Below are 10,000 nucleotides of genomic sequence, written 5' to 3'. Positions count from 1 at the left end.
GGTCGCCGCGAAAGAGAAAATCAAGTAAAGAAGAAGAATAGTTGGAAGGTCAAGGAAGGAAGGAAGGAAGAGAGAGAGGAAAGGAAGAAAGAATGAAAGAAAGGAAAAAAAGAGAAAGAAAGAAAGAAAGACGATAAGGAAGGAAGGAAGAAGTGAGAGAAGGAAAGAAGGAAGAAGAGAAAAAGAAAGGAAATGTGGAAGGAAGGAAGGAAGAAGAGAAAGAAGAAGGAAAGGCGAGGAAGAAGGAAGGAAGGAAGAAGAGAAAGAAAGAAGGAAGGAGAGATAGGAAGAAGGGAAGGGAGGAGGGAAGGGGAGAGGGAGGAGGAGGAGGAGGGAGGAGGGGGAAAAAATGGAGAGAGAGAGAGAGAGAGAGAGAGAGAGAGAGAGAGAGAGAGAGAGAGAGAGAGAGAGAGAGAAGGGGAAGAAGGTGAGGGGAGGGGGAGGGAGGGGTAAGACCTTCACATAAAACTGCATGGCCCATCAACTTGCTTCTGAGGGAGATGACGGGGGAAGGGGAGGCGAGGGGAGGGAGGGGAGGCGAGGGGAGTGAAGGGAGGGCAGGAAGAGGAGAGGGAAGGGGAGATGAGGTAGGGAAGGGATGGGAGGTGAGGAAAGGGAAGGGAAGGGGATGGAAGGGGAGGGGAAGGGAAGGGAAGGGGAGGGGGGAAGGGGATGGAAAAGTAAGAGTATGGAGTGGGAAGGAAGGGGAGGAAGGGGCGGGGGAAGATATAAGAGAGAATGGGAGGAAATGGAAGGGGATGGGAAGGGAAGGGGAGATGAGGAAGGTAGGGGAAGGAAGGGAAGGGAAGGGGAGATGAGAAGGGAGAGGAAGGGAGGGAAGGGAAGGGAAAAGAAGGGGAGGGATAGAGGAGAAGAGGAAGGGGAATGGAAGTGATGGGGAGGGGAAGGGAAGGAAAGGGAGGAAAGAGGAGGGAAGGGGAGGAGGAAAGGGGAAACAGCTGGAGAGGAAGGGAGAAGGGAGATATCGGAGGAAAGGGAGCAGAGAGATAGGGGAGGAGGGAGAGGGGAGATATGGGAGGAAAGAGTGGAGGGGAAGGTGGAGGGGAGGAGGAGGAGGAGGAAGGGGAGGTGTAGGAGACGGAGGGGGAGTGAACTGGGGGGGAGGAAAGATGGGAGGAAAGGAGGGAGAGAAAAATGTAAGTGAAACCATTCCTGAGAGAGAGAGAGAGAGAGAGAGAGAGAGGTAGCTCACTTTTCCCACGACCCTTGCACTCCATCCTTGACACTGTATCTCTCTCTCTCTCTCCTTTCCCATTCATCCTTCTTCCCTTCTTTTCTTTTTATTCCTTTTTCTCTCTCTCTCTCTCTCTCTCTCTCTCTCTCTCTCTCTCTCTCTCGTGTTCCTTTGTCGTATTAAACGCCACGATTTAGGTAGATTGAGAGAGAGAGAGAGAGAGAGAGAGAGAGAGAGAGAGAGAGAGAGAGAGAGAACAGGTGTACAGACGCAGGGCAATGGGGCAATTTTTTTTTTTTTTCTCTCCGGCAGATGCAACTTGGTCACGGTGACTTCTGCAATGCCCCCCTCTCTCTCTCTCTCTCTCTCTCTCTCGTCCGTGATCTCGTACTTGGACCCAAAATTTCCTCATATATCTCTGGTTCTTGTTTTTCTTCTTCTTCTTCTTCTTTTTCTGCTTCTTCTTCTTCTTCTTCTTCTTCTTCTTTTACTCGTTTTGTTTTTCTTCTTCTTCTTCTTCTTCTTCTTCTTTCTCTGCTTATTTTTTTCTTTTCTCTTCTTCGTCATCGTCTTCTTTTTTTCTTCTTCGTTTTCTTCTCCTTCTTCTTGCTCTTCTTCTTTCTCTGGTGATTGTTTCTTCTTCTTTCTCTGGTGATTCTTCTTTATCTTCTTATTCTTATTCTTCTTTATCTTCTTCCTCTCCTTCCTCTCCTTCCTCTTTTTCTTCTTCTTCTTCTTCTTCCTCTTCTTCTTATCATTACTGTTCTGCCTCTTCTCTTCCTTCTCACCTTCATGCCACGTTCTTGGACTCGGGGTCAAGAATTTTCACTTCGTTGTACATGTGCTGTGAGTATGTGGTGAGCAGGGGGGGGGTAGGGGGCGGGGGGGGGGCGGGGGAAGCGGGGGTGGGGTGTCAGGGTCAGAACCATAGAATAGGAGAGTCTGATCCCTTTCGTCACCAGGCCGCCGCGTTGTTACCAAAAGGCGCCGCGCGAAATTCAAATTGATGATTCTCTTTTTTTTTTTTTTTGCGGTCTGTTTCTTCTTCTTTTCCTTCTTCGCTTCTTTCATCAACATCTTTTCATAATTCATCTTTCCTTCTACTTTTCTTCATCATCTTTCTTTCTTCTTCTTCTCGTTCCTCTTCTTCTACATCTTCTCCTTCTTCTTTTTCTTCCTACTACTACTACTACTACTACTACTACTACTACTACTACTACTACTACTACTACCACTAATAATGATAGTAATAATAATGATAATGATATATTAATAGCGAGTCTTATCTGATCCATGGCTCCGTTCCGCGTCGCCTCTCTCGGCTTCCCTCCCTCAGCGGTTCCCTTCTTCTTTTTTTGACCTGTAACGCTTTGTATCGCTTCTTAGGTCTTCCTCCTTTCGTTCCTCCCTTCTTCTTATTCACACACTTTCCTTTTCAGCGTTACGTAATTTTCTAAACTGAAATAGTCACTTATCTTCACTTATTTAGACATTTGTGCCCTTTTTTTCCCAGCACTGCGCGAGGAACACTTTTGCCAACTTTACCAGTCTTTTCTCTCTTTCCTTTTTGTCCCCGTTGTCCTCCTCTCGCCTCTTAGGGCCGTATTTTAAGACACCATTGCTTCTCACATCAATTATTTCTAAAGGTCAAAGAGGGGATCAATCTGTCTTTTCACGAGTGTTTTTTAAGGTTCATGGCACAGAAGAAGGGTCAAACTACCACCAGGGTCATAACACTACCCCTGGAAAGGTCTACAGCTCCTACGAAAGCCATGTCAAATATGTCAACTTGGGCGACGAAATGTTTTAAAATGCGACCCTTTAGTCCACTCCTCTGCCTATTACCATTACTACTCCGGCTACTAAGTCCGCTCTCTGCCTCTCATAGTTGCTGTATTTCACTCTTAGGTGTTCTACTGTTTCTGTCTCCCCCTTAGTAGTAGTAGTAGTCGGCCGGGAGTTTTGCCTTTGTAACGGCACTGCGTGACTGCCGCCTCTTCTTGGTCTCGGTCTGGGTTTTGCCTCATTAGTCCAACCATTATAATCATTCTCTTTGCGGTTTGCTGCACTTCCACCATTGTTGCTGTTGTTGTTGTTGTTTACTTATTTCATTATCGTTGTTGTTATTGTTATTTATTTGATTTATTTTAGTATCTGTTGTTGACGTTGTTATTTCCTTTTTATTTTTTATTTTATTATAGTTCCTGTTGTTGTTGTTGTCGCTTTTTTTTACTTATTTCATTATCGTTGTGGTTGTTATTATTTATTTTATTTATTTCAGTATCTGTTGTTGACGTTGTTATTTCCTTTTTTTATGTCTTTATATTATAGTTAATTTTTTGTTGTGATTTGTGTTATTCCCAATGTTATGATCAACCTTTTTCAATATCTTCCTTCTCTTTTTTTCCATTCATCTCAATTTCTTTATCTTTTTAATGTTATGATCAATCTTTTTCCATTATCTTCCTTCTCTCTCTTTTTTCCATTCATCTCAATTTCTTTATCTTTTTTTTCTTTTCCTCTTTTCTTCCTTGTCTTCTTTCAACATTGTCTTTTGTTGTGATTTGTGTTATTCCCAATGTTATGATCAATCTTTTTCCATTATCTTCCTTTTCTCTCTTTTTTCCATTCGTCATCTCAATATCTTTATCACATTTTCTCTATTCCTTTCATTATTATCTTCTCTCATTATCGTCTTTTGTGTTCTTCCTTTCTTCTGTTTCCTTTCCTGTTCTTGTTCTTCATGTTTTTGTTCTTCTTGTTCTTCTTGTTCTTCTTCTTGTGTCACCCTCACTTGTTTACATTTGCAAGAGGCGCATGACGTCACTACTAGAGAGAGAGAGAGAGAGAGAGAGAGAGAGAGAGAGAGAGAGAGAGAGAGAGAGAGAGAGAGAGAGGAGTGACCCACATTGTGTCCAAGCATCCTCTCTCAGTCCTTGGTTGACTGGGAACAAGAGGAGCAGGAGGAGGAGGAGGAGGAGGAGGAGAGGGTAGAAGGGTCAGTGGAGGTCAGGTCGTGTGCGTGTGTGTGTGTGTGTGTGTGTGTGTGTGTGTGTGTGTGTTATAATATATTCTCTTTACCCTTCTCTCTCTCTCTCTCCGAACAGACATTATCTCATTTGCACCCACACGGAGAGAGAGAGAGAGAGAGAGAGAGAGAGAGAGAGAGAGAGAGAGAGAGAGAGAGAGAGAGAGAGAGAGAGAGAGAGAGAGAGGTCGGCAGCGCGAAATAGAGCGAGGAAATTATGAAGAAAATGATAACACTAATAAGAAGACAAAGAAAAGGAAACAAAAAAAAAAGAAGAGGAGGAAGAGGAAAAGAAAAGTAAGAGAGGAAGAAATTTGCCAATGATAAAGGGGTGGAAGAAAACAAGAAGAAGAAGAGGAAGAAGAAGAAGAAGAAGAAGCAGAAGAAGAAGAAGAAGAAGACGAACAAGAACAAGAAAAGGAAGAAGCAGAAGCAGAAGAAGAAGAAGAACAAGAACAAGAACAAGAAAAGGAGGAAGAAACAGAAGCAGAAGAAGGAGAAGAAGAAGAAGAAGCAGAAGAAGAAGAAGGAGAAGAAGAAGCAGAAGAAGAAGCAGAAGAAGAAGAAGAAGGAGAAAAAAAGATGATGATGAAGAAGAAAAAGAAGACGAAGAAAAAGAAAAACAACAAAAACAACAACAACAACAACAACATCGAATAACCACCACCACCATGACCAGCCCCAACACTATACCCCCTCCACCCCCCACCCCTCCTCACGCTCCTCAACCCCACCCCTTTCTCCATATACTCCCCCCCCCCCCTTCCTTCCTTCCTTCTCAACTGTGTGTGTGTGAGTCGAGAAGAAAGAACACTGTCATTTTGCTTTCATTAAGGACAATACACGTGAACTACAGACATAATTACGTGGTCTACAATGCATAAGGAAATTCCCCGAGCTACTTAACGTCATTGTGTATACCAGAAATGCCTTTACATGTCTTTTTTTTAATTGCACACACACACACACACACACACACACACACACACACACACACATACTTGACCTTTCTTCTCTCATTCCTTCCTTCCTTCCTTCCTTCTTCCTTTTATCCCTTAGGCCTTTCTTCTTTCTTCCCTTCTTCCTTTCCTTCCTTCCTTCTTTTCTCTCCTTTTTTATTTTATCCTAAGTCTTTTCTTTTTTTCTCTTCTTCCTTTCTTCCTTCCTTCCTTTCTCTCTTCTTTTTTTATTTTATCCTTAGTCTTTTCTTTTTTTCTCTTCTTCCTTCCTTCCTTCCTTCCTTCCTTTCCCTCTTCTTTCTTTCTCATATCCTTAGTCCTTTCTTTCTTTCCCTTCGTCCTTCCTTACTACCCCCCCATCCCCCCCCCACACACACACACGCACTCACCTGAAACCACTGGGCCAGGGAGGAGAGGTGGAAGCCCTGATTGAGCTGGGCCGAACAGTTTCCTTGGTCCACGTTCATGTCCACCCCCAGCGTTCCCTTGTTCGTCTTCACCCCCGACAGGTAGGCGTTGGCACTGGCGGCGCTGTCTGCTACTTGGCTGTCGGTCGTGTAGGTCTGCGGGGAGAAGGGAGAGGGGAGTGAGAGGAAGGGGAGGGGAGTGAGTAGTGAAAAGGAAAGGAAGGAAGGAAGGAAGGAGAAGAAGGAGGGAGAGGGGATGGAGAAAGGAAGGATGGAAGGAAGGAAGGAGAGGAGGGAGAAGGGAGAGGAATGGGAGGGGAGTGAGAAAGGAGGGAAGGAAGGAAGGAAGAAAGGAAAAAAAAGAGAACTAGAAGATAAAAGAAAGAAGAAAGGAAGGAAGGACACACACACACACACACACACACACACACACACACACACACACACACACATAATTCCCTCCCCCCCCCCACACACACACACACAAACACCCCGGCCCCCCCAAAAAAAAACTCCCCACCCTCCCTCCCCTTCCCTCATCTACTTCTTCTACTACATCCTTATCTATTCAGGAGGAGTAAGTAGCGGGCTTTTTTTTCAACATTTCTATTTACGCCCTTGAACTGTCTCCTTTGCTGTAAAAAACAAAAAACAAAAAATCTCCCTCCTTATCATCCCCCAACATCCCGCCCCTCCCCAGCATCCCCAACATCCCCAACATACCCACCTTGATGATAGCCGAGTAGGGGAAGTCCTCCCACACCATCGCCTCGTGCTCCCAAAGGCCGGACCTCTGCCCCTTCAGTATCCTCGCGGCCGTCACGGTGGAGAGGGACATCCCGTCGCCCAGGAAGAGGACCACATTCTTAGCGCGTCTCACTACTGGGCGGACCTCCAGCTGCTTCGCCAACGCCTCCTGCCCCAGCCTGTTCCAGTACGCTTGGTCTGGGAAGGAGAGGCGAAAAAAAAGAGATTGTGAAAATAAAGAAAGAGGGGTTAGAGGAAAAAATGTTAAGGGTGAGGAAGAAATGAACCTATGATAAAAAAATATAGAAGAAAACAACAAAAAACATAAAGAAAGTTAAGGAAGAGGACTGTTTTTCTGAACTTGCTAACTGTATGCCTCCCCCCTCCCGCGGCCCCGCTGCACACGACTTTCTACTCATGCTCATCTCTATACCGTCCAAACCCCTTATGCAAGAGTTAACCAGCATCTCCATTCTTTCATCCCCTTCACTGGTAAACTCTAGAACAGTCTTCCTTCGTCTGTGTTTCCTCCTGCCTAAGACTTGACCTCCTTCAAGAAGAGGGTATCAGGACACCTCTCCACCCGAAATTGACCTCTCTTTCGGCCACCTCTTTTGATTCTTTTTATAGGAGCAGCGAGTAGTGGGCTTTTTTTGTGTGTGTACTCTTTTTGTTGCCCTTGAGCTGCCTCCTTTGTTGTAAAAAAAAAAAAAAAATACGGGAGGCTTTCCAAATAAGAAGAAAAGTAAGACAGCGACACAAAAGTTACGAAAGAACACTATAAGAGAGGAAAAAAAAGAGGAAGAAAAGAAAAAAAGAAGGAAAAAGGGAAAGTCATACAAGAGAACATTATGGGCGGACGTGAAGGAGGAGGAGAAGGTGAAGGAAAGTGAAAGTGGAGAGAGGAAAGTGTGAAGAGAAATTACAATGAGAAATACAGAGAAAAATGACGGGTAGATTTTTTTTTTTTTTTTGTGGGAGGGGAAGAGGAGAAGGGAAAGGGGAGGAAAGGGGAGGGGAGGGTAAGGGATGAAAGGAAGGGAAGGAAGGAAGGAAGGAGGGAGGGAAGGAGGGAGGAAGAAAAAGCCGGTTAACGATATGCAGTAAAATCTTTCACACATTATTTCTGCTTCCTTTTTTTTTTTTTTTTTTTTTTTTTTTTTGCCTGAATGGGAGATAAACTACTACTACTACTACTACGACTACTACTACTACTACTACCACTACTACTACTACTACTGCTACTACTATATTATTTCCATGTGAAACTGGCCGGCGGGGTGGTGGCGGCTTCGGGGTCAGCATGTGTGTGTGTGTGTGTGTGTGTGTGTGTGTGTGTGTGTGTGTGTGTGTGTGTGTGTGTGTGTGTATACTTTCCCTCCTCCTCCTCCTCCTCCTCCTCCTCCTCCTCCTCTTCATATCTACATTCCTCTTCCCTTTAAAATTCTTCACTGTAATTTCTGTTCACTCTTTTCTCAATACTTTCACTTTCACCCTCCTCCTCCTCCTCCTCCTCCACCTCCTCCTCCTCCTCCCATAATGTTCTTTTGAAACTTTTCCCTTCTCACTTTCCTCTTTTCCTCCTCCTCCTCCTCCTCCTCGTCCCATAACGTTCTTTGTAAGCTCGCCCTTTTCATAGCTTTCTCCTCCTTCCTCTCTCCATATTCGTGATTTCTATAGACTCTCTCTCTCTCTGTCCTCTTTATTAACACGAATTTAACCTGACCACAATATTTTCCTTTTACTTAACCTTTTCCTCCTCCTCCTCCTCTTCCTCCTCCTCCTCCTCCTCCTCCTCGGTTTGATGAGTAGTCAGTCCATATTCCTTCCCTCTTCCTCCACTCTTCTTTTTTTCTTCCCTTCTTTACGTTTTGACTCCACTTTCTACCTTCTTCTGTTCCTCCTTCATCGTTTCCTATCTTCCCCTTCTACACTCTTCGTTCTCCAAAAGCCTCTCTCATTTCTTCTTTCCCCTCCTCCTCCTCCTCCTCCTCCTCTTCCTCCTCCTCCACCAGCATCACCGTCAAACTCCTCCTCCTCATCCTCCATATCCTCCTCCTCCTCTTCTTCCACCAGCATCACCGTCAAACTCCTCCTCCTCCTCCTCCATATCCTTCTCCTCCTCTTCCTTCGACTTAATGATCTGTCCTTTCCTTCCTCCTTTTGTATTGGTACCCAGCTTCCTCCTCCTCCTCCTCCTCCTCCTCTTCCTCCAGCATCTCCGTCATTAAGGCCACAAACTCATCCTCCCCGTCCTTCATATCCTTCTCCTCCTCTTCCTTCGACTCAATGATGTGTCCCTTCCTCCTTTTGTATTGGTACCCAGCTTCCTCCTCCTCCTCCTCCTCCTCCTCCTCCTCTTCCTCCTTTTTAACATCTTCCTGTCTTCTTCATCGTACTCCTTTTCATCGTCTTCTGCCTCTGTTTTTCATTCCCCTTCTTCTTTTTAATGATTTTCCTTTGTTTTTCATCGTATATATATTTTTCTCTTTCCATCATCTTTTTATTGTTGTTTTTATCCCCCTTTTGCCATCTTGCTTTGTTTTCCATCCCAATTCTTCTTCATCATCATCTTCCTCCGCTTTCATCCCATTTTTTCAATCATCTTTACCATTAGTGACAAATGAGTTTTAACGTGGGAAAAAGTACGGTCATGCACATAGCAAAGAAGACTCCCAACCTTCAATGCCACATGAACGATCGGGACCTTGTGAATGTTAACTATAGGGATAAGGGGCCAGTCTTACAGTCTAGTCCAGCACGTTTGTAAGCTCCCCAACCAAACACAAAACACGACAAAAATTCCTTGTTTAGTGTTTTTTTCACATTCGTTACTTTTTTTTATGCCCTTGAACTGACTCCTCTGCTGTAAAGAGGAAAAAAAAAACACTATACAAGGCATTTCCGTCGTGTTTTGTGTTTGGTTGGGGAGCTTACAAACGTGCTGGACTGGACTGTAAGACTGGTCCAATGTCTCGGCGTCACCATAAGAAGCCATCCAAAAATGAGCGATCAGTATACGAGTAAAAAACTATAAAAAAAACTTGGACCACAAATCGCCAGACGTGATAAAAAGGCGTTCACGGCAACCACGAGGCCAGCGAGTAGCGGGCTTTTTTTACTGTTTCTTTTTTTTGTGCCCATGAGCTGTCTCCTCTGTTGTAAAAGAAAAAAACTGGAACACCTGGAATACGCCGTTCACTTCTGGCCGCCGAGGAACGTCATGCACGGACCAGGGGCGGCATCATCAACTATTTTCAGAGGTCAAAATGGAAATTAATCGGGCTTTCATGAGTTTTTTTTCACATTCATGATACAGAAGAAGAGTTAAACAACCACCAGGGTCATTAAACTACCCCTGAAAATGCCCGAAACGCCTGCGAAAGCCTTGTCAAATATGTGTAATTGGGCGCAGAAAGCTTTGAGAATATGGGTCCAGTTCTTTAACGTCCCGGCGCCTCAGTTCGCCTGTTTGGAAAGCCTCTCGTTGCTGGGACTGTTCTGTGACGCCAATGATTGTTTGTCACGACTTCTGCGCCTTGAACGGGAGAGTCACCCATGAAAACCCGGTTAATCTTCCCTGTGGTATCAAACATGTCTGTCAAGGTCTCGTATTCTTCAACGTCTCGGCGCCTCAGTTCGCCTGTTTGGAAAGCCGCTCGTT

The 10,000-nt window shown here is 44.8% G+C and overlaps 1 protein-coding gene across 2 annotated transcripts in view; it reads right to left on the bottom strand.

Moving 5' to 3' along the window:
- Positions 1–10,000, bottom strand: part of LOC126986426 (uncharacterized) — a 55,500-nt gene that overhangs the window by 12,879 nt on the left and 32,621 nt on the right. For both annotated transcript variants that reach the window (XM_050842577.1, XM_050842578.1), the window contains 2 exons: positions 6,317–6,534; positions 5,572–5,745 (listed from right to left, as the gene is read on the bottom strand). In XM_050842577.1, coding sequence (XP_050698534.1) covers positions 5,572–5,745; positions 6,317–6,534 — 392 coding nt within the window. The remainder of the gene's footprint in view (positions 1–5,571; positions 5,746–6,316; positions 6,535–10,000) is intronic.

This window comes from Eriocheir sinensis, chromosome 61, assembly GCF_024679095.1.
Source record: "Eriocheir sinensis breed Jianghai 21 chromosome 61, ASM2467909v1, whole genome shotgun sequence".
NCBI lineage: Eukaryota > Metazoa > Arthropoda > Malacostraca > Decapoda > Varunidae > Eriocheir > Eriocheir sinensis.
This window is presented reverse-complemented; position numbering and strand designations above follow the sequence as displayed.